This window comes from Triplophysa dalaica, chromosome 22, assembly GCF_015846415.1.
Source record: "Triplophysa dalaica isolate WHDGS20190420 chromosome 22, ASM1584641v1, whole genome shotgun sequence".
Lineage (NCBI taxonomy): Eukaryota > Metazoa > Chordata > Actinopteri > Cypriniformes > Nemacheilidae > Triplophysa > Triplophysa dalaica.
In genome coordinates, this window is record NC_079563.1 from 15,692,350 (window position 1) to 15,717,246 (window position 24,897).

The window sequence follows — 24,897 nt, forward strand, 5'->3', positions numbered from 1 at the left end:
GCTAATAACAAAGCATCTATGGAAATATATCTACAATCACATAGCCTCAAATAGTCTCAGCATTGTTAGCAGAACGATGCCATTATGTTAAGGGACACAAACAAAAATACACCAACAAAACCTCATGACTTCTCACATGTTCCCAGAAGTCATGAGAGCGGCAACCATTACAAACACGGCGCTCACATCAAACACTGATCCACCGTTACAATCTGCTTTGATGATCGCAGATCCCAGTTAAGAACAATTTTAGCAAGATCCTCTAGGAATTAAAACTTTACAATGAGATTAACTTCATAAGATTATCTGGATAAGGATTTTTCAAGATCATTTCAGCCATATTCTAGTCATATTCTACTCTTTTATTAAATGAAGGTAACTACTATCAAAGAAATTACACCTGTATAAGAAAACGTATATAAACCGTCATAATGTATCCATAATATTATAATATATTTATATATATATATATTTATAATGTATATTGTATAACCTTTTGAGATGTTAACACTTTTTTTTTACAATTCCTTTATATTTCTAGTTGTTCATAGGAATCCTGAATATGATAGATGAAGATATGGTGACACATGCATGATGATGGGGTTCCAAATATGTATAAATTTGCTATTATGAACACAGAGAAAGATATTTGGAAGAATGCCTGTAACCAAACAGTTCTTGGCCACCATTGACTCCCATAGTAGGAAAACTGCTTATAAATGTATTTGTTCTGTTGAACACAAAAGAAGATATTTTTGAAAATATTTTGTAAAGCAAACAGTTCTGGGGCAATTTTGACTACTATTGTCATTATTCCTACTATGGTAGTCAATGTTAGCCAAGAACTGTTTGGTAACAAGCATTCTTCCAAATATCATTCACTGTGTTCATCAGAACAAAAAAACTAATATACAGATTTGGAACAACCCGAGCGTGAGGAAATGAAAACAGAATGTCTATTTTTGGGCGAACTGTTCCTTTAAAGTCAGATGACTTCTTGGATAAATACTTCAGTTGCTGAAATGGCGCTTGACATGTGAGATCACAGCTGATTCGACAACACAACACTATCATCTAAAATAGACAAAAAACTCAAACCAACAACAAGGGATGCACAAAAACCACTCGATATTCTCACGTTTTGTTCTTTCTTTTCTGATACTTTGTCACCATGTCTTGCAAACTTCCAAACGATGAAACAGAGGAAAAAAGGAGGAGTCAATATTCAAAAAAACTTGGGAGTTTGGCACAGATGAGAAACAGAAAAGATAAAGGCAGTGAAGAACTAGAAAATAAATAGCCTATGCAAGTAATACAGTGGTCATCTCTATCAGCTCCTGATAAACTATAGAAAACAGTTGCCATGGCAACCGCTGCCTCCGAATGCAGAATAAATCCTCATACCTGCTGATGAGATCCTCATCGTCTTCTGTTTCCATTTCATCTTCCATGGCGGCCTGAAGGTCGCCAATCCGCTTAAAGGCCAACTTCATATCCGCTTGAAGGCTTTGATTGGCTGCTTCAAGACTTTCGATATCCATTTGCTGTTTCGGGGTCAACCAATCAAAGTTCAAAGAAAGGTCATTTCCTTATTACTATAGTAACTATTGGTGTAAACGTTACAGTCATTCTAAATAAATACTGCATATGTCCAGTCAAAAGGGGGCGTCGTGGAACTCACCAGCTCATGTTTTTTACGGCTGGCTTCTGTTTCCTTTTTGGACAGTTCGGTCATCTCCTCCTTTATGTCTCGGATCTGACGCTGCATGCGCTTGTTCTGCTCTTTCTCCCGGTTCTCGCAGTTGATGCGCTGGTCTCGTTCCTCTGTTATCTTCTCCAGGTTCTCCTTCAGACGAGTAACCAGACTCTGGAGAACAAATTAAGAAAATGTTGAATGAGATCAAAATATGAAACAGTAGAGGGTGCTACATGCCTCACCTCTAGACGTTTGGTCTGGGTCCTCTCGTATTCTAGTTTGGTCTCCAGCTCACGGATTTTGGCTTCTTGTCGACTAACCAGTGATTTCTCCACCATGGATTGTTCTTGAAAATCAAGCTGTGACTGCAGCGAGTGAAGCTGCAGGTAGAAAACATACAAAAACACGCTAGGGTCACGTTCATGTTTGACCTTTATTGACCTTTCTCAGCCTTTAAAAGCATTTTCTATGTAGACAGTACACAACAAGCTAGCTCACTAGGTAACAGCTGTTCAGTGTTTTTTTCTCTGGTACCTTTTCCTGGATCTCTTGGTTTTCCTTCATGGCTTCCTCCAGCTGTGTTTGCAGGTCACTAATCTGTGCCAGATCTCTGGTAGACTACAGACACACAGTTACAAACACATAACACAGTCAGATAAAGATATAGACAACACCTGTGTGTATGTGGGTGCGAGAATTGGTAACAGGATGTGAGGTCACCTGTGCAACTCCAGCTTTGTGTTTCTTCATCAGTTCGTTCATGTCCTCCTGATCTTCCTCGAAGCGAGACTGAAGGTCATTCTTCTCTCTCTGCAGGCGGCTCACCTGCTCCTCCAGCTAACAAAGAAGAAACATGGATTGAGTAGCAAGCTTTCTAAAAACACAAAGGTTTATTTTATTATTAATCATTAATCATATTATTTGGTGCAACTATCACAATTTTTGTCACCAGGTGGCCACTGGTCAGTCAGTTGTTTAGACATTTTAAAATGACACTCTTTGACTTCCACACAATTCCCAAACTTGTTCAGAACTTAATTTTGTACCAATAGGATTTCAATGTGGGTGGGGCTAACCAGTGTGATACAGAAGGTGGTCAGGGCTGATTTGAAACCCTCAGATTGAAACAGAACAGATACGGTTTTAACCCGATAGATTGGTCGTGATAGGACAAAGTGAAACTGATATGATTAAGGGATTCTTGATCCGGTTTAAGATTCCATCTCCTTGAATATTTGTTCTGAATAATATTTCAGCCTGAGAACTACAGCTTCCTCATCTATTTCTGCTCATCTATTTGTTCAGCCTGATTCCCATCAAAAGATGTTTCTTTTGTTGTGCAGGAAGGCAAATCCTCTCCTGTGTACATTTTGAATCATGTTGTCTATAATGACAGCTGATCAATAGCACACAGTGGACTGCTCAAAAACTTGAGGAACTAAATTAAACTTGTCTGCTGTCTAAAAATGTGGTTTATTCCATGAGAGGAAATGGAATAATGCATCCATTCAATTTAGTTCTTACTTCTTTACGTTAGTATGTGTGTTTATATATTAATTTTGTGTATAATGCACAGACTACATTCTCAGATATAAAACATCCAGCATCCACATTGTGTCACCTACTTTGTGTATGAGTAAAGATTGCAGTTCGACTTACAGACATCTTGGCTTTGGTGATGTCATCCATCTGAATGTGAAGGTCTTCGATCTCCAGCTCCATGGACTTGCGCGCTTTAACAGCGGCCGCACAGGCAAACTCGGATTCCTCCAACTGAACCAAAAAACCATGTGCATACTCAGACTAAACTGTTCTTAAATTTGACTCCCTTTTCTCTTCCATTGAGCCAGCAAGGAGCGTTAAATGTCATCTTAAAATACAGTTAGAGATTCTACCTTATTTTTGAGCGTGGAGATCTCTCTTTTGCTGGGTACGTTGCTCTTCAGGTGGTCCAGCATGATCTGAGCATCAGCCAGCAGAACCTTTGTGCGCTTCAGATCTTTCCTGAGACGCTTTTCAGTCTCGACATCCTTTTGACCGACCTGCATTCAGTTCACAAACACACACATCAGCATTGAAACACACATTCAAACACACACCCATTGTGATGTTACGTAATGGGCCATATGTTGTTTGGATACAGTAGTTGTTGTGCATTTTATATTGTGTTGAGAAGTTGTGTCATATTGTTTCACACAATAGTTCTGTGCTGCAAGTATTTGTTGTGTTGTGCAGTCTACATTTGTGCATTGAGGTGTACAGTGGTTGTGTGCTGTCTATGGTTATATTTTGTTGTGTGTGGTGTGCATTGTATAATTGTGCTTGTTTGGTGCATACAGTTAATTTGGTTGTGTTTTATATTCTGCGTGCTAGAGTTGTGTGTTATATTGTGCATTGCATAGTTGTGTATTGTGTTTACAATGGATGTGTGCTGCAAACAGGTATTTACAATATTGTTGTGCACTATATTACAGTATGCTGTGTAAAAGTTTTTCTTTTGCATGTTATATTATGCTCTCTAGAGTTGTGTATTTTGTTATATAATGTTAAGCTGTGTTGGGCTGCATTTTGTTATGTGTACTGAGTGTTTGGTAATGTTGAGTTGTCTCCTTTTGTGTAGGTGTTGTGTGTGTTAAATGGCACTGTGGAGCATTGTGTTGCTTGTGTTAGTACCTGTTCCTGAGCCGCTATCAGTTTGGACTCAAGTTCTCTCTTTTCTTTCAGAACTCTCTGTTTATCATCATATTCTTCCTCCAATTGCACTTCCATCTGCTTCAGCTGTACACACACACATTTCAAAAGAGCCATCATCAAACAGAAATGTCTGAAATTGTGAGAGCCGAGCACTGTGCAGAGCGTTCTCATCTTTATTCACCTTCTTGCTGCAGGACAGTCTGATCTCCTCCACCTCTTCATCTTTACTGTCCATCTCCTTTAAATGCGTTTGTCTCAATCGTTCCATCTCCATTTCCAAACGGAGCTTCGTCTGAAACAAACACGGATCATATGAGAGGCTATATCCACTTTTTCATAAATCAGACTTTAAGCCCCTCCCTCTTTACCTGCTCCAGCATCTGAATGGTTCCAGCCTGTTCATCAAGCTCCTCCTCTTGATCTTTGACCTTTGCTTCCAAGTCACGGAGTTGTTTCTTAACCTTTGAGAGTGAGGCCTCGTCTTTGGTCTCTTGTGAGGAGAGGTCCTGGATCTCCGTTTCCAGCTGCTCTACCTTTAGTCTGACCGCACACAACTCGGTGTCCTTATCCTGCACACACACACACACACACACATACAAATCCTTAATACTAAATACTTGTTAAACAGATGCCCGTGAGAGATTCGAACCCACGACCACAAGTCAAAATTAAACACACACACGCTCACACCTGAAGCTGTTGTCTGACTGTAAACAGCTCGCCGGTCAGCATGTCTCGCTCTCTGTTGAGTTTCTCTCGCAGGTTCTTCTCTCTCTGTAGTTCCTCATGAACATGGTTCTGCTCCACATCAAACCTGCAGGAAACAAGACAAACAGGTACTGAGCCGTGTGAACTGCAGTATGATAGAAGAAACATAACATGCTGCTCATATGTGACATAAACTGCTATCAGAAGAGAAGTTCAATCAATAGGTATCGGTGCGTGAACTTCCTCTGTCTGTTGAAGTCTTGCTGCTGATTGGTGGTTCTCAGGACTTTCAGATTGCAAACATGAATCTGTATTGTTAGCTCAAGTTCACATGATCAGAGTTGTTATCTATGTTGCTTTCACTTTTGTTGGAGACGAGGTCACCTAGAGTTCTCATTCATATTAGCTTCATGTATATTGTTATTTTATTGCTTAAGAATTCACCTGAGCTTAAAAAACTGCTAATCAGAAAAAAATGCTAAACAACAAAACCAAAGATAAACAAATAGCCCAAAAAACAACACTAGCACACGGTAAAAAAAATCGTAAACAAGCAAAAAGAACAATCAAATAGTAAATAAACACATTAAAAAAAAAATAAGTAAACAAATGCCTAAACAACCAAACAAACAACACATTAACTAACCAAACACTAAACAAAAACCCAAACAAACAACACACAAACCAACCAAACACTAAACAAAAACCCAAACAAACAACACACAAACCAACCAACACTAACAAACAGCAGAACAATACACACAAACTGATCAAATACTAAACAATCAGCACAAACAAACAAACACCATCACACACAAACCAACCAATCACTAAACAATAATCCCAAACAATCAAACAAACAACAAACAAAACAACCAAACAATCAGCACAAATAAACAACGAAAACACCAACCAAACGCGAAACAAACAGCGCAAACTATCAAGCAAAAAATAGATTAAACAAAAAGCCAAACAAACAAACAACCCAAAAAACAACCAAACACGAAACAAACTGCACACAATAAACAGTAAACAAACATAAAGGTAAACAATAATCTGAATAATTATAATGCTGCAGGTAACTAGGTTACACAAACAGGTGTGTGTGATTGGCTCTTACTTCTCTGTTTTCTCTCTAGTTCATGGTTGCGTCCCTCTTGATTTTCCAGGTGCAGTTTGGTGTCTTGAAGTTCATTTGCCAGCCGCTGGCATTTCTTTTTCAGCTGCTGGACTGATCGATGAGTCTCCTCCTGATCAGCCTGCAGATCTGCTAACTACATAAAAAAGACAAAATTATGTTTCGTGCTGTTTTTAACCATTCTATGTTACTCTGCTTTTACCCCTGTGAAGCACTTTGGTCGGTCATGAGACTGTTGTATACTGCATGTGCTATATAAATGAATTGAAATGGAATTTAAAGAGAAAATACATTTTTACAGTTTTACAGGTCAACATTTTAAACATCTGATTCTGGTGAATTGTTTACGTGTGTGTTCGACTAACTTTTCTCTCCAAGTGTCTCTTATTCTGTTGTTCCGTCTCCAGCTTGTCATCCACCTCCTGCTGGAGTTTTTTCTTTGTGAATTCTGCGTCTCTGATAGCACGTTCATATTTCAATCTCCATTCACCCCCTGACAGATCCAAACACAAACAGATACATGTGTTGTTTCATTGTGTTGAGCAGGTTTCTGAGACAACACACAGTTTGAATGGACTACAAGTGTTTTTTTTTTTAAAACATCAAATTCATAAATGTAAATACAAATAGCCATTCTTTGTGTTCCTTACCTTTGTTAACAAAATCCTTATTGTAGATTATGCACTACACAAATCCACTCTTATTTACTTGAATTGAATTTAGATTTTAGAGTACTATTTCCACACAGTTGTTTATTTTTTACCAGAATCATCATCACAGTCGTCCATCTCGCCGTTGAGTTCTGATGCTCGGAGAAGTCTGGCCTCCATGATCTCCATGTCCAGCGATTCCATCTGTTTCTTCACAGCGTCAAACTTCACCTACGTTTCATAATGAGATAAAATGAGGCGTTTTCAACAAGCAGCCTGGTTACACCGTAACGTCCTGCAGGTGAAATGTTGCCAGCTGTTGATAAATTCCCATTGCTGTGAAGCTGAGCTTCCGACAAAGTTGAGCTGAGAGTTGATGTACCTGCATTTCCTTCATGTCCTTCTCGAGACGTAATCTCTCGCTGGTTTCCGTCTCCAACAGCTGTGATGTTGACTCTCCAGAGTTCCTCTCATCCGACAGCTCTGCTGTCAGCTCTGTTATCTATGTAAAAAAAACATTATTTATGCCATCATCTATCGCAAATGAGTACATAGTATTGAATTTATTCTTTTCATATAAAAATACAGACAAACATTAACTCAAACCTCAAAAACTAGTTTGAAAGCAGTGTTACATCTCTCTAGAGTACTTAATTCTGATTGGTCGACCCGGAGTTTTGCTTTTCTCTACTATACATCTGATGTTATTATATGAATAAGGTGGCTACGATGGGGTCTCTTACCCCCCTGCTCCATGTTTTCCTAAATTAGATTGTCCGGGCCTCAGGATTTCTCAAAGGAAAGTTTTGTCACATTTGGGGAACATTTTTGTCTCTAAAACACAAACTAAATCGAACACAAAAATTCACTTCTGCTTCGCTCGATTTTTCTGTCAAAACCTGCAATTCGAAGTCAAACGTGATTCATCTCTTACTTTACTCTCAAACCGATCTGTGGTCAGTCGCAGCTCATTTCTCTCCTTCTCCACCTTTTCCAGCTTCAATTTCAGATGCATGATCTCCTCCTACGAGTCAATGAGAAACAAGAGTAAGCGGTGTGAAACAAACATCGCTAAATATGTAAAACAAGAAGTTTTGTTCAGCTAATATTGTGATTTATCGGATTATCTATTTGCCTCAGCTGAGTTCAGGAACGGGCCAGACAGCAATGCAGAATTTATAAAACAAAGACTTTGAGCTTAGATTGAGATGTGACGGAGCAGAAATCAAAGGAATGTCTCAGGTATAGAGCTGATGCAATAAGTCTTTACATCATGTCATCTTTGAGGCAAACACACAAAAAGACAGAAGACTCTCACTTTCCTCATCTCCAGCCAGATCTGGTATGCTGAGTTTCAAGCCTGGGACCAGAAAACTAACCAAAATATATCCTGGCTTAATAAACAGGACTACATTTAAAATCTGTTCAAAAATTCATAAGCTCTCCAAAGCTCTGCATAGCGAACAAACCAAGTTACCAAATAAAAACATCTCAAAGGACTCACATCCTTTCCTCGAATCTGTTCTTCCGTGAGCTGAACTTCCACCAAAGGCCGTACGTTGGTGAAGATCTTCCACCAGGGCCAGCCCTTCACGCCACGGTTCTTCTTAATGTTCTTCTGGATGCAACGGATGGCCATGTCCTGGATCTGCTCAGAGAAAGGGAGAGAGGATGAGAGAGGGTCTATATCTGGGGATTTACATTTTAGCATTATGTGGTTCAGAACGAACATCAAACAAACAGGCTAATGAAATAGATCTCCATCTACATACGATAACAGATACAGAAACAGTTCGGTATTCTATGAAAACATCAATGTTCCTTACGCAAACACAGAAAGATCACAACGTAATGTAAGAATTGGAGGCTTTAATTAAAAAGCAAGACTTCCAAGTTGTTTTGTAGACAGAGAAAAACATGAAATTCGATATTTAAACCTGATTAAAGGAATCATTTACTAATTTACGAGAACCAAATCTGTATAATATATCCTTGTTCTGATGAACTCAGAGAAAGATATTTGGAAGATTGCTTGTAACCAAGCAGTTCTTGGCCACCATTGACTGCCATAGTAGGAAAATGACAATGGTAACCTTAAAAATGATAACGGTTATATAATAGACAATTGTTGCATTCCTAAATTCTTCAAAATATAATTTTTGTGTTCAACAAAACAAAGAAATTTACAAATATATTTTTTTCCTACTATGGTAGTCAATGGTGGCTGTTTGGTTACAAGCATGCTTCCAAATATCTTTCTTTTCAACGAAAATTGTTCAGATTTGAAACAACATTAGGGGGAGTACATGACAGAATTTTCATTTTTGGGTGACCTGTTCCTTTAAAATCAGATTTTTGAGGAATACCTCATGCACTTTTTAATCATTCAGGATCTCGCTCAGCGTCATTAAAACATCAACCAAAAAGACAAATCTCACTGATAGCTGTCAGTGTACAATAACAAATACAAGAGAGATTAATGTTTACATTCTTTACCTTTCTTTTTTTAAAGGCCTGTCGGGACAAGAAGCCCCTGCAGGCTGCCTGGAACAATGTGATGTTCTGTCTGGTGTGTTCATCTCTCTGAGCTTCAAGTTTAGCCACTGTTCCAGCTCTGAAGAACACCTGACACACAAAAACAACCACATACATGATACTCTCAAAATGCCAGTGTACAATTAAAAGTATGTATAAACAAAACATAGCATCACATTCCCTAAAAGAGGCTGTTTCGTAAAGGCTGTTAAAGTTCAAATTGTGCACAAACGACTCCAATTTTTTTTGTCAGTAAACGGTGACATATTTTATTGTTCTTCATTTATGTGATACAGGCTGTATACACAATATGACCAAACTCAGTAAATCAATGTCCACTTAATGTGTTTTTGAGCTTATTTTATCGTGAATAACAGCAGAAGCCAAGCAAAACTGACAAGCGATGTCACAAGAATTGTAAATCGCTTTGTTTGGTTGCCCGAATCCTTCCGTGAAGGGTCCTTGACATTGCAATCCATTTCTGAGCACGCTTCAGCTGCCGCAAATCCTGAAGCCAATTGCAGCTGCCACAAAATAATTACTAACTATTCCAACTTCTTATACGGTCAAATAAATCCCTATTCTTCTGGGAGTGTGTCAGGCGGGGCTTGTTTACACATGCTCATGTTTTTTTTCTGGAGTCCGTTATTTTCCAGCTGATGGGATTAAACTGCGGCGTGCCAGCATCTGTTCAGAATGATTAGCGGCGTAGCAGGACGCCATAAAACTAGAAAAAATTGTAACAAAATATACGGACAATCAAAACAGCTCACGCTGGGATGAAGGGTTTCTTGAGTCTGGTCAAAAAAACAACACAGTGGTGTGCTTTAAATTGCTTGTAGTTTGTAGTTTGACAAGCGACAGAGTCAATTTAATGTAACTATCCTACAGTCAGGCCAATCATTTGTAGATACCCTTTTAAAAGAGAAAAGTCATTTAATGCCTATACAAATATGTATTTAATATTTATATAACTTAAAAAAACACTAAATCCCTGCTGAATAAGCAATGGAACCCTGCCCAAAACACAATAGAAAATGTAATACATTTAATAGTTATAATGGGAATTGTCTTCATGAAACTATAATAGTGTCTTACTGGTATGTGAGGAATTCTATTGGTTGGATGTTATCTGGCAGATAAATCCTAATGGCATAATGCCAGATACACACTAAACACTACAAAAATGAATTTTGTAATGGTTTTGATGGAAAAAGCTAATGGCATTCTAATGGAAACCAGTACAATTTCTGCAATGCTAAAACACAATTTTATTTTATTACAGCATTATGACGCATAAACAATGAGGGTTTCTCATTCAATTATAAATCTACATAAAATACAACTAAACTAAAGACAACTAAACTAAACTAAGGTAACTTTTGCCTCTCTATCGCAATCTGTGTTTGAAACATAAAACTGCTGGCTACTTTAGACGCTTATCCTTCACATCAGAGATGCACCAATACTAATACTTATCATTTTTTAACTTTCTGAATGTTATTAATTCATAAGATGATTTTTAATATCGAACATCAAACTGGTGATTTTTCTTAACATTTTCTATATACAGAGCACAAATTCATCGCATTTTACAACGATTCCCTATAGTGTGAAAAATTGCTACCGATTATTGGCCGATATATCATTGCATTTCTATTTAATATTGGTTGAGGTCGGATGCCAAAGTGACAACTGCCAAAAAAAATTGCATCGTGCCAAACAGCTCAAATTATAAATTATTATTATAAACCTACTCTTGTGAATCATCTTGAGGTAAAGTGTCTGATATTTTATGGATTAGATCAAATTAAAACAGGATTTTAAATAATAAAACTGGGACAATAAAATAATAACATCCATTACTAATAAAACTCTGACTTACCTGCATACCACGATGCGTTACGCGAACAAACTGAAGTGTGTGTCTGTGTGCTTACCCTGCTCAGGCCCATGTGATAGCTGCTCTTCTCCAGTTCCAGAGACTCCAAAAGTTCCTCTGCTGCCTGTAACAACACACACACCATCACCTCGCACATGTAGTTCACATTAGTCTACACGACTAAAACACTACTGACCTCTGTGTAGATCTACAGAACACACACAGCTGAACAGTCCCCAAACTGTCCGGCCGACCCCTCTCTCACGCAGAGAGGTCTTGAGAACTTGAGCTATCTGAAAGGCCCCATCTATATTACAGCACTAAAGGGAAACTGGCCCCTGACAACTAAAGAGTCATTGTTGAAGCCGTTTGTAAAGAAACCCTCCTCTGAGATGCTGATACGAGAGAAAAGGGGTACCGCTCTTTCTCTGCATCTTTCACTTTTCAGCAAGGGAGTTTCGAGACTGACCTCCTCACTCATGTCATTTCTTCGGCAGAACACAAAGAAGATATTTCGAAGAATGTTGGTACAACATTGACCCCCATTGACTTCCATCGTGTGGACACAAAACCACTGAGACATTTCTCAGAATTATTCTGTGTTTCACAGTTATTATTTGTAGGTAAACTGTCCCTTTAGACCACCTCGGCAACTGTGAATTTGGAAGCCTATCTTCAGTTTACACACCCAGGGCCATATTACAATTTGGTTTTTGTATAAAACACCCCTTTCCCTAAACATAGGGCCAAAATGAGATTAGGAGGCCCCTGGACAGTCATCTTTCAAGCTGATAATTGCGCTACGTTTGGGCATTTAGCGAGCACTAAAGCCCAAAGCAATTACTACATTTTTTTCATGTCTGTTCTGTGTGTATTGATTCGAGTCAGAGGCCCAGCTGGGGTTTCTCGATAAACCCATCACAATAACCTAGTCAAACTCACAACACAACAGTGTAAGCACTTTTTCTGTCATTCCTAAAGCTCTCCACGAATTATTGCTCGCATGCTTATTATTAATATTATAAACACAGACTCACTCGTTTCTCGTCCTTCACGATGTAGTTCCGGCCCAGTTTCTTGGTCAGGTGAGGGGCCAACACATCAAAGCGTCGCCGGAACTCAGAGAAGACCATGTGATCGGGGTAACCTGCAAATAGCAGACCATGGTTCAGTTCGTTGGCTTCAGTTCTCGCTATAAAAACAAAACTAAATCCAATGTCAAAATTAGGAATAATATGGTGTTTGTGATTAGCTCTTCTTGCCTTGTCTATATATCCTCAAGCTGTCCAGCAGTTTGAAGCCACGAATTTGACTCCGGAGTAATGCCACATCCAACTGCATGAGTCCAAGGTCACTTTCCCCAGAGGTCTCCGGGGATCCGGCGGTCCGCAGGGCATCTGCTTGGGGTAAGAGACAATGCACAAAGTGGACCCTGGATCTTCGTACTGTATCCACCAGTGCATCCTGATGGAAAATGGAAGATATTGATTTTATTATTTTGTAACACTTCACAATGGTCATATTTGTTAAGTTAATGCATTAACTAACAATGAGCAATACAGTTCATGTTACTTAATGTCAATATTTACATTTTTACATTTACATTTATGCATTTTGCAGACGCTTTTATCCAAAGCGACTTACGTTGCATTATCCTTTACATTTGTTTCTAAGCATGTGCAATCCCCTAGGATCGAACCCACGACCTTGCCGTTGTTAGCGCCATGCTCTTACCAATTATCAGATTACCACAATACAATTATTTATGTTAGTTGGTGCATTATCTCATGTTAATAGTACAACGTTTGAGGTATTAGTAAACGCCGAAATCAACATGACGTGAAATTGAACTAATAAATGCTGTAGAAGTATTGTTCATTATTAGTACCTAAGTGGTTCTCAAACCTGGGGGCCGTGGTCCCCCTGGGGGGCCCTTAGATGGATCCAGCGGGGGCAGAGATTTTGTGGCATTTTGTGAAATTTATCATCGATTTTATGCAATCAAACATCAGAAAACTAAGACCACCAACCAAAAGAATTGATGTTCCAGCATTGTTTAACTGGATATGTTTTTGCTTTAATTAAAATTCAAAGTTTAAGATTATAAGTCTTTATTTGGGGGCCACAAAGCAATGCAACAAACATTCTCCGTCTCTGCATTAGGGCACAATGTTCTCACCACTTGAAGTTTAATCTGAAGACAGAGGGATTTCTTCTTGACAGCAGCCATGCCTGTAGTAAAGGTCTTCCTCATGGTGGTTGCCCGACGCATGGCAAGCTGAGAGACCCCCTCCAGTCCAGCAATGGAGCCGGTTAGAACCGCTGAGCTGTTAGAGCGGCCCGCAAACATCGCACTGATGCTCTTCCTGTCAAAACCAAAGAACAAACTTCAGTCTGTTTTCTGTTTATTTAATCCTGTAAAGTGCTACGAGGAATATAAAAACACAATGCAAATGCAAAGCTATTATAAGCAGTTCTTATTTCTTTTATTAGTGTAAATCTAGTGGGTAAATCTTACTTTTGGGTATTCTGCAGTAGACTGGCCGCATTTTGAGGTGTGGGATTAAGCTTGGCGAGGTTTAGCCAACCACTCGTGTCATATTCTATCCAATCTGTCCCATGACTGTGGCCTAGCAGGAAGTGATTTGAGTTTTCACTCTTCAGAAGCACTGTGTGACCTGCAGAGACGACACACATCCATTGGTCTAGGGCAGTACTTAACTATCTATTTTAATGCATGAGAGAAAGAGAGAGAGAGACCTTTGCTCTCCCCTTCTGCAGGGCCGTAGTAGCTGAACAGTCTTTTCAGGAATGTGTCCTCTGATCCTCCCGGCTGCAAAACCTCCTCCTCCATCAGCCAGAACAGACCTCTCGCCTCATCTGTCCGGGATATGGTGCGTATCTGACCCACACACACAAAAATGACAGCAAGACAGTTTCAATTAGGTTATCACCACAAAGACTTTCTCTTCTACACACTGATTTTCAAGCCTATGGAAGTGTATAAAGGCCGTCTTACCAGGGCTTGACTAGAGGATTGATCAACAACAGCTACCGATCGAGAAGGACTTGGCTCCAGGTCATCCAGTGTGATCTCAATGTTTTCCTAGAGGAGAACAGATCATAGCTTTAACCACGGACAACATCCATACATCATATGAACAAACAACCAGAACCAGATTCTGTTTATCAGAAGTTCTTTACATTTAATCGTTTACCTCTTTATAACGCTCCAGCTCTTGTACAAAAGTCCTCTCCTGGAAAAGCATCTGCAGACGTTCCTGTGTGTAGTTATGACAGAGTTCCTCAAACGTGGCACCGCGCTGGTTCTTCACCTGACGTGGATTCTGGAATCCGGGGGTGTCAACGATCAGCAGAGAACAGAGAGAATGTTGACTGGACTTCAGAGCTCTGAAGATACATCAAGAGAGAACCCAATGAGTGTTTTGTCTATATTAAACAGACTGCGGTGCACTGTGGTGTTCGTAGATCACTAACCTGTTAATAAGGGACACCAGAAGCGTGAAAACCTCGGAGTATAAACCAGACGCCATCGACTCTAAACATTCAGCTGCAGTCGCTTTGGATGCTGGACACACACCAAAACACTGCTTTTTAACTTTAAAGTATGAAACGTATTTATCACATAATAGAAAATGAAATAAAATCTGATACCTGAGATATCCGTATCATCTGTACTTGGCCGCACGCTGGCTGAACGGGGAAGGGAGCCCTTGCCCTGCGGTTTAAAGATAGCGGACGAGAGATCTTCCAGAGAGCAGCCCAGGAGATACGCAGCTTTTTGCGCCCATTCGTGCCGAGCAAACTGCTTACGTCCCGCTGATGAGGTCAGACATTACAGTGTCACCACAAAACTTACTTGACACACAAGTATAGCAAAAACTGCAATAAGTTTACAGCTATTGAAAACTCTCTGGGTAAGTTTCCAGAGAACTAGGAGAAAAGTTCATCTAATGGAATGAGGATAAAAGACAACTAACAATTGTATTGGCATTCAACACCAGAAAGGGGAAACACACAGACTCAAGCGGGAAGGTAGATGGAATTATGATAAATAAATAAAAAGATATAAAATAAATATAAAATAACAAAACCACCCGTTGTCAGTCCATAACAGAGGGTGAAGGGAGAGAGAGAAAACGAGAGAGAGAGAGAGAGAGAGAGAGAGACAGAGAGAGAGAGATTACCTGTGTCTGCCTCTGTGTTATGAGGGAAGCAGCATGCAACATTTGCAATAAAAAAAACAATTAAAGTGGTTAAACAAAAAACAACTGTTAGACACAGACAAATGATGTTAATCACTAAAGAATAAATGATGCATGATCATAAAAATCTAAAACACGGCCAAAAACTCAAATGCTTATTATGTCATATGACTGGAAAGGCTCTACTGACTCTTAGTGGACAGAAGTAAAAATACACTTGCTACAACAGTATTTTTTGCAGTGTGCTGCATGGAAAGTTTTCTGCAAGTTACTCTGAAAAAGTAATTAATTACTAGTTACTTATTACATTTCCAATAGTGTAATTAGATTACTGCACAAATTTCTCTCTCCAAAAGTATTTAATTATTCATTACTTATAACTTTCCATATCCTATATCAACCTTGATTAGTTAAGTGATTCAGGGATAGACATAAAACGGCTAATTTAATTCATTCACATAACTAATATAAAACTACATAAAGTAGTATAATTAAATGACCAAAGTGTTACGAATGTGAGAATCATACGTTGAAGCACTGATTGTAAAATTAGACTTAGAATTTCGATGTCAATTCCACTATCACACACGCATATATTACACAAAGCATTTAGTTTAATTACATTAGAAATAACTGTAATTAAAATAAAGACAAAATTAGAGTAATCCCTTACTTTACTTTTTCAAGGGGAATGTAATCACATTACAATAACTACTGACTTTATAACTAGTTACACTCAACAATGTGCATGGAGCACACGTCTCTTTAAATGAATTTCTGAATACAGTACCGCAAAAGTAGCTTACGCAGCTATTATTCTCTGTAATACATGCACAGAGACATTAGCATTGCTTTAGACTCAGGAGCAGATGGTGGTTTTACCTTTGGTGGCCCCAGCGGCACCCAGATGATATATAGCCCCTAAAATCAGCCAAACTGTTCTCTGTTCTTCAATGGAGATGCCCAGGACCTTCATGGCTGCTTGTAGCTTGGTAAACTGTTGAGCGGCTTTCTGCTTGTCATCAGGCTGCACAACCAAAAAAGACACAATGCGAGTGTGAAGAATAGGTTTGTCATTTTATGATCAGAAGAGCGTTATTTAACCTGCATTTTACCTTGGAGTGAGGGTGAAGCCCAAATGCGCTGTTCTCAGCAAAGTGATTGAAGTGAAGTTCAGTCCTGCAAGAGATAAATATTACATTATTATAAACTTCTTCAAAACCAACAAAATAGACCAGGCTCATGGATTTTAACAGGCTGGTAGACCATATGCAGGTCTCCAGGAGGAGGAACGTAGATTTTGACAAAAGAAATTATGGCCAAGTAATGTTTGACTAACAGAAGCTAAAAGTTAAGCAATAATACATTTCAGACGCAATTTAGTTTGCTATATTCTGATATATCTGATTAGTGGTGTCACAATATACTTGTACTGTATTGTCAATAATCGCAAAATTAAATACTATGATTACCGTTATCACTGTGATAATAATAAACATGATGATAATATCGATAATATTTCATCACCAATTCAACATTTTGCCAGACCGGTTACAAACTCTCTCTCCCGGCATCCCTAAACTTAGTTTGCTTGTGATTCATGGCCATAAAGAGTAAACACAAAATATGAATTTGACTGATAGCATTGTAAAATGAAATAAAATAAATAAAATAAATAAAATAAATAAAATAAAATAAAATAAAATAAAATAAAATAAAATAAAATAAAATAAATAAATAAAATAAAATAAAATAAAATAAAATAAAATAAAATAAAATAAAATAAAATAAAATAAAATAAAATAAAATAAAATAAAATAAAATAAAATAAAATAAAATAATAATAAAATAAAATAAAATAAAATGCGAAGTCCACTCACTTTAGAGATGCATCTGCTCCTGCCATCAGAAAGTAAAAAACATTGAAGCTCGACTCCGCCTCTGGTCGTCTGGTCACCCTGAACCTCTCCAGCAACAAGGTCTGAATAAAATACATAAACCCATGAGAAACACACATTACTCCCCTCATGAATAGTCACAAGTAATCATTCGGTCTACCTGAACGGATGCAGAGGCCACCTGCCCCGCCTGATCAAAGTCCAGAGAAACAATGTGTGAAAAGCGACTGGCGTTCCCGTTCATGGCCGTGCTGCAGTTCCCGAACGCCTCCAGGACCGTGTAGACCGACTGCCATTTCTCAGCTGTGGGGACAGAGAGTTCACAACATTGTAGGCTGATACAGGCATAAAACTCAAAGATACATATCTACCTCCAACCAAAAAAATCACCTGAATAGACTTTTCCACTGCCGGCAGCGATGGTGACCAGGTACTGCAGCAGATGCTGGCAGCTGGTGGACTTTCCACTGCCACTCTTCCCCAGCATCACGATAGTCTGGTCCTGCCGGGTGGTCAACAGCTGACGATACGCAGACTGGGCGATGGCGAAGATGTGAGGAGCCGTTTCTTCTCTGCGACATCCCTTAAACATCTGCATCACCTGAGACAGACAACAGACCCTCTCAATTCTTAAAAAAACACAGAAGTGAGTGTAGGACCGTTGTGTCGGGTTTGTACCTTCTCCGAGTACATGGCAGGAGTGCTGAGGGGGTTGATCACCAGCAGGTTGGATCCGGCGTAGCTGTGAATCAGGTTTCCGCCGTAGCGCTGACGCAGGCTGTGAAGGATGCTGGACTCGTTGAGGTAGAGAAGAGAGGAGAGATCTTCCACTCTATCATACGATAGAGGATTCGCCTGACAGACGGATGGACAGGAGTCCCAGTAAACACACAAACTATTCAAATCAAACTTTCTTAAGTGTCTACAAAATGCAGAAATGTCCACCCACCTTCTCCACATCATCCTCGTCAACCTCCAGCAATGTCCCATCATGCTCCAGTCTGATTTTCACTTTGCCCTCTGGAAGAGACCCTGCCTCCGTCTTGAGCTGTGTTGCTACACAAACAAAAACAAAAAACTTTATAAACTTTAAAAAGTTTATAAACCATCTCTGTTGTAAAGTAAGCAACATGAAACCTAAGTAACAGGACACAAAGTATTGGTTTGAAATATTTGATTAACTTGACAAATTCATAGGCGTAATTTGCGGGTGGGACAGGTGGGACAAGAAATGAAGAAATGCTTGCGGAAGGTGTGTATTGTTTAGGGGCGATTAACATCTAAAACCCGTGGAAAACGCAGGATGCACCACTTTCTAACCATCTCACGTTGTTCACACTCATAAGTTATATTTGCAGAAGACAGAGAGACGTGACCACAGAAACGCAGCCGGTATAAAAATCTGCGCACCATCCACACTCTTTCGAAAACCAACGAAGAAGTGACATTTTTAGTCAAACTGTTTTAAAGTGTAATGCACTGCAACAGCCAAGTGACCTTCTCCAAAGGACAGTTTGGAAACAACATATGGTGAGAGCTGGAGTCAAAAAGCAGATTAGCCAATGAACTATATATGATAAATATTCCCAACTAGTTATTACAGAAACAATTTAAGTATTGTTTTTGTCACCTCTTTTTTTTAAAGTTACGCCACTGGACAAATTAAAACTGAATCAACAATACAAGAGATCTGTGTAGTAATTATTCTTAATTCAGAAGCTTTAAATAAACTGTTTGATGGAGTCGTATGTTGGATTTTGTATTTTAACATATTACAGTATACTGATAAAATACTAACCCAAAGAGAAGCCATCTTTATGGACTAGCCAGACTTTCTCAGTGTTGTACCAGGCCTTCTCTGCTATAAGCTGCTCTTCTGTCTTCACCTGCCGCAGAAACAGAGAAAAAAGTCAAACACACACACGTATACACACACACACACACAGGCATCTATCTTACTGAAACATTAAAAGGCATAAAATAGACATTCTGTCATCATTTACTCGGCCTCTTTTCATTTCAAACCTATATGACTTTCTTTTGTAGAACAGAAAGTACGCTTTTTTAAAGAATGTCTTGCATTTGTTTAGTGCTTTCTTCAAAATATCTTGTTTTGTGTTCTGCAGAACAAAGAAAGTCACACATGTTTGAAATGGCATGAGAGTGAGTAAATGATGACTTTCGTTTTTGGGCGAACTATCTCTTAAGGTATGTTTGACGGCCACCGAGATGAAAACAATGCTAATGTCTAGCAACATTATGTCTAGTGACACTTTATTTTGAAATACACTGTGAAAACTGAACTTTAAAACTGAACACCATAAAGAAAAAAATTCTGTGAGATGCATACATAAACATCCATCCATTCTACAAACATCTTCAGAACCAAACAGCTCCAGCAATGTAACACATCTACACATCAATATTCAACGTAAAATAACAGAACAACAACACTGACTAGCAAACTGAACTGAAGCCTAGAGACCAACTATGGACTAATACAAACACACTTCATACAACACAAACATCAACAAATAGTAACACATGAAAAAAGACATTTCACTGAGACAGAATGGAAGAAAAAAATTGGGTTATTAAATAAATTGAAACACAGAATGTCAGACAGGCAGAGCAGTGGGCAAACCTTAGATAAACTGGCAGCTTCATGGGAAGCCTGCAGGATTGCCACAGGATCCTCAGGTGCTTTAGCCTGACGAATGCCGGAGAAAACCAAGAGATCAGGACATCAATTTATGTCATAAATATATAAATCCTCACAGTGCAAATACAGATAGATGCAGGTAATAACTAGGAAGAATGAACGAAAGAACTAAAGTTTTGGTTACAGGTGTTTTTCCTGCGGTAACGTTCTGTTCTGGATGTTGTGGTTTCTCTGGGTTAGGCATCACTTGTGGACCCTACAGATGGAGTCAAAGAGGCTCAGTGATAGACAAAGTGAACGCAATCGTGATTTCCATTTCCAGACGTACTCTGAAAACAACATCTGAATGTCTCTATCACACAAAGGTTGGTTGTTACGAGACACACACCTGTGGGTTTGCAGCAGAGGAACTTTGGGATGCAAGTTTCCCAGCAGGAGCAGCAGAAGGTTTCGGTAGTCCCTTTACCTTCACAGACACCGCACATAAAGTGTCAGTATGCTTGCATGGAAACATTCCCACACGAACAACATAACCATGAACAACACAACCATGAACTACACAACCACTTTAGAAAGATCTAAGGTGAGCATCCATCACTCAAAACCCCCTCACGTGCAATGAAACCCGTAAAGCAATGAATCCTGACATCACTTGACAGCAAGTACATCACCAAAATATTCAAGTTTAGGTCATGGTCAACGCTCATGCAATATTAGCAAGCAGATTGTTTAAAAGGAGAACCCAACACTTCAAAAACGATCTTATCAATCATCAGGAGTTATCTATAAAGGTTACATGTTGTGTTATAGGAGGCATCCATTTAATGGGGTTGAATTAAGAAGTTAGTTCTGATGTCATCTATGCAGATTTATCCACTGACCACACTGAGCAAACGTGCCTTTAGAAACAATCCATCAGAAACATGCGGTCTGTACCTCTGACTTTCTAACAGCCGTGATTCGTGGAGCTGGAATAAAGCCTGCAGGGGGCGCAAGTGGGTCGACTTTGGGCTTGGGGATAAACCCTGCCACCGGGGCGAACGGGTCTCTCTTTGGGGGTGGCATAAATCCCACCGGCGGTGCCAGGGGATCAGTTTTGGGCATGGCTTGCGTGGAAGGGTTGGGTTTGGGAGGTGGAATGAACCCGGGAGGCGGAGCCAATGGGTTGGGCTTGGCGGCTGATTTTGAACCAGAAGGAGGGTTCAAAGAATGTGGCTTTGGAGGCAGGAAGCCTAAAGGAGGGGCAAGAGGGTCAGCTTTAGAAGCAGGTGGACTAGACGCGTCACTAGGGGAGGATGGTTTGGGTTCTTCTTTTGGCTCTTCACTTTCCTCATTCCTTTGTTGGCTTTCCACCGTGTCTTTGCGTTCGGCAGCCCTCACACGCAAGCGATGTTCTTTCGTTCTCGCACGACCCATAAGGCTGGTGAGCCCGACGGATATGTCGTCTCCATCCACAGTGTTGCCGGTTTGCAGGGGGCGACTTGCTTTAGGAACCGAAGTGGCTGTTTCTTCGGTCTTCTGTGCAACCAAATTTACCCCTCTTCTTGCAAACGGGTCGGACTCCAAAGTGCCATTACGTGTATTTGTGGAACCGTTGCTTCTCTGGTCTACGATCGGAGAACGCTGTTTGTTTGGTGCCGCCGGAGGCTCAGGCCCTCTCCGTGGCTCGGTTGCGCCACTTACTGCTGCATCGGATGTCTGACTTGTGCTGTTCTCACTGTCCGACTATTTACATGACCCAGAACATACAGATGAGACCAGAAAATACGAAAATGAATATAGAGAACCTTTCTGGCTGCCACACACACAAAAATAAACTTCCAAAAAGATGACAGATTTCCGATGGGTGCTGTTCTGAATATCAGACACTCTTGAACCCAGTAGCAGTTCTGAACGCATTGAACACTTAAACATGAAAAACTCTTTAATTCGCTTCTTACGCATGAGCAGGTACTGTAAAAATATTTTCTTAGCACACTGACAGTTATTAAGGCCACTGCAGTGCACTGCTGGCTCAAAGCCCTCAAACACAACTCTGCAAGAACATCCACGTGGACCCTGCACTCTCACATACAAACCAACTAATATCTTTATCAGCAAAGTTACCCAAGCAAATGAGACAGACCTTCATGTCTATCCTGAAGGTGATGACACTGGTACTCTTCCAGCTGTGCACAGCATCCCTTGTGCAACCGTGAGCCACAGAAGCGCTCTGAGAGTGACGGACCGGCCTCCAGCCCGGGAACTCCATGATGACTTGCAAACCTCACACGTTTGCTTCGGACACACATACACACACAAACATCTTCAGCTCAGCATCATTCTTACGCTCTCTTTTCCCCTTCAGCTGCCCCTCCCACTACAGCCGTGATAGGAAGAAGAGGGCAGACCATGATGTCATCAGGCCCCGCCCACTGGAGTAAGCATCAGTACAGCTCCACACACCAACATCCAAGTATATAATTCTCACCTTCATGATTCTCTTATTAAGCTTGATTCTTAGTTCACATTTCATAGACATTATTTTCCCAGTAACTTTATCTTCAAAGCTTGATTTCATCGGAATTAAGAGACGTTTTATATACAGCAGATGTCCAGAAGATAAAGACACAAATGCACATTTCTCACTAACCCTGTCTTGAACATTCCTGATGCTACATGAAAACAAGCCACATGTCTTTAGGAGTAAAACCACACATCGCAATAACAAACTTTGCTGACTGCTGGGACACGTGAGCTCATCTGATCTCAGATCAGACACCCATCTGAAATCTGAGCATCAAAAACGTCACTCAAACACTTACACTGGAGCTTTTTGCACTCGGTACATTTTCATCTTTCACCTGTAGGGAGGCAGATCCAGACAAAGATACATTTAAACAAGAGATCAGATCCTCTTTGATGTTCTAATGGAAGTGACCTTTGACCTCTATCAGACTGGTGCTTTCAATATTCCTGTCAGACTGAGGACTCCTTAAAAGGCCAAATTAACTTATACTGAAAGTGGAGAAATCATTTAAAAACTTGTGAAGACAATAACTTCGGACATATAGGAAATTGTACTTTCCTTTTTCTCCCAAAATGAGAAACGAGACGAGAATGCCATTGGAGGACGAAGACCTCAGCAGGTAGAACCTACAAGTGATGAGAGGAAAGAAGAAAAGAAGAAGAGGAAAGAAGAGGACAGGAGAGGAGGCGGCGGGGAAGATGGGAGGAGAGGGAGGCAAAGAGATCAGCAGGTCCTCTCAACTGAGGTTTGGGGGTGTTAGGACTGGCGGTAAACAGGTGTGTGAGTTGCTATGAGAAGACAAATAGGGATGAAGATTAGATCTGTTAGATGGACAGAAAGATCACGACACTCACATTGTGGCACTCAAAAAACAAGACAGGGGGACAAAAAAGAAAGAGTTTCACGTGCCTAAAATGCATTACATTAAAAACGGCAAGTTTTTACTGAATGATATCACCCAAAATTATCCTCATTTAGTCACCCACATGTAATTCCAAACCTGTCTGACTTTCCTTCTTCTTCAAACACAAAAGAAGATATTTTGGAGAACGTTGGTAACTGAACAACATTGAGTTCCATGTTATGGACACAAAACCACTCAGACATTTCTCAAAATATCTTCTTTTGTGTCACAGAAGAAAGGGTGAACTATCCCTTTAAGTTATAATGAACTATTCCCTTTAAAATTAAAACACCTTGTATCTGAACTTTCTTGGCTAAACTATAGGCAAATAGAGAGAGCAGGCTTTGGAATCAAGAAACAACCTGCCTCAAACACTGCGGCACATTGCACAACAGTGAGTTTGTTTAACAATCACACAAAACATCACTTCAAATTAGTAAATCAAGCTACTGTATTGATGTATTAAAACTATTGGCAGACCTCCTTTCATGCAAAAACAATCGGTGTAAAAGTGCGGGTCAGGACGACAGCCGATTCTAAGTACGCTTTCATGACAAGCCAGAACATTCCCTATAAATAGATTAAATGTGAAGAGGCCTCACTGGGAAGAAACCAACACACACAAATGTCTGTCCAATGCCTTCAAACTCTCACTGATACCTGTCAAACACAAAGTGGGCACGTCAAATCCCCTGTCAGGTAAAGCAGTTGGTCAGGTAGTCATCCATGAGTAAACCAACTCAACGCGAGGCAGAACAGCACAATGGAGAAATTGAGCAGCAGAGCAGGGTGGGCAACAGCTGCTGCAGGACACCAAGGCTATAAATAACCCCATACCCCTAGAGCGTCCCCACCCAAAACACACACACTGTCTCATTTCACTGTAACTGACAAATGAGCATCAAAGACACAAACTTGCCTCGAAAATGTATCATTTTAATGCACTCATACTTTAGATACAAGCGCAAATGTACCTAAAGAGGGCAGACAGAAAACTGGGAAAAAACATGCTGTTGCTTACACATCCACCAGAGGGCAGTATGTGCACAACTCTTGATAAGTGACGTTTTATTGGCCAAGCTTAATTAGTTGTGTTTGCAGAGTCAAACCACAAGCATTACTACTCATAAATATGTTTAGTAATATGAACTGAACTCATTGCTCATTGTTGCTACGGGGATGACTGAGGATTAGAGGAGGTGATCAGATATATAATATTTGAGAGCTTCCGTAGAAGGAACGTTCTTACAAGCTTCCTATAGTTTATCTTAAGAACAATCTTATATTTGGTCTTATTAACTGCTTTGTGAATCTGGCCCCAGAACATAACATTTGAATGAAAATACAATTTAGAACAAATTTTTTCACCCTCACGTCATTCAGACTTGTATAGGA

At 39.8% G+C, this 24,897-nt stretch overlaps 1 protein-coding gene across 1 annotated transcript in view; it reads right to left on the bottom strand.

Annotated features, from left to right (window-relative positions):
* myo18aa (myosin XVIIIAa) overlaps positions 1-24,897 on the bottom strand; it is a 36,784-nt gene that overhangs the window by 3,581 nt on the left and 8,306 nt on the right. The window contains exons 3-39 of the mRNA XM_056736257.1: positions 19,226-19,313; positions 18,377-18,483; positions 18,106-18,282; positions 17,818-18,028; positions 17,588-17,730; positions 17,410-17,510; positions 16,645-16,708; positions 16,412-16,556; positions 14,979-15,143; positions 14,802-14,892; positions 14,522-14,714; positions 14,323-14,409; positions 14,064-14,205; positions 13,822-13,981; positions 13,483-13,669; positions 12,566-12,767; positions 12,341-12,450; positions 11,362-11,427; positions 9,383-9,511; positions 8,391-8,534; positions 7,821-7,910; positions 7,269-7,388; positions 7,000-7,117; positions 6,602-6,729; positions 6,219-6,372; positions 5,081-5,229; positions 4,759-4,959; positions 4,572-4,682; positions 4,370-4,474; positions 3,592-3,738; positions 3,356-3,469; positions 2,417-2,533; positions 2,231-2,314; positions 1,939-2,076; positions 1,682-1,867; positions 1,405-1,544; positions 1,139-1,183 (exon numbers count right to left, since the gene is read on the bottom strand). Coding sequence (XP_056592235.1) covers positions 1,139-1,183; positions 1,405-1,544; positions 1,682-1,867; positions 1,939-2,076; positions 2,231-2,314; positions 2,417-2,533; positions 3,356-3,469; positions 3,592-3,738; positions 4,370-4,474; positions 4,572-4,682; positions 4,759-4,959; positions 5,081-5,229; positions 6,219-6,372; positions 6,602-6,729; positions 7,000-7,117; positions 7,269-7,388; positions 7,821-7,910; positions 8,391-8,534; positions 9,383-9,511; positions 11,362-11,427; positions 12,341-12,450; positions 12,566-12,767; positions 13,483-13,669; positions 13,822-13,981; positions 14,064-14,205; positions 14,323-14,409; positions 14,522-14,714; positions 14,802-14,892; positions 14,979-15,143; positions 16,412-16,556; positions 16,645-16,708; positions 17,410-17,510; positions 17,588-17,730; positions 17,818-18,028; positions 18,106-18,282; positions 18,377-18,483; positions 19,226-19,313 — 4,859 coding nt within the window. The remainder of the gene's footprint in view (positions 1-1,138; positions 1,184-1,404; positions 1,545-1,681; positions 1,868-1,938; positions 2,077-2,230; positions 2,315-2,416; positions 2,534-3,355; positions 3,470-3,591; positions 3,739-4,369; positions 4,475-4,571; positions 4,683-4,758; positions 4,960-5,080; positions 5,230-6,218; positions 6,373-6,601; positions 6,730-6,999; positions 7,118-7,268; positions 7,389-7,820; positions 7,911-8,390; positions 8,535-9,382; positions 9,512-11,361; positions 11,428-12,340; positions 12,451-12,565; positions 12,768-13,482; positions 13,670-13,821; positions 13,982-14,063; positions 14,206-14,322; positions 14,410-14,521; positions 14,715-14,801; positions 14,893-14,978; positions 15,144-16,411; positions 16,557-16,644; positions 16,709-17,409; positions 17,511-17,587; positions 17,731-17,817; positions 18,029-18,105; positions 18,283-18,376; positions 18,484-19,225; positions 19,314-24,897) is intronic.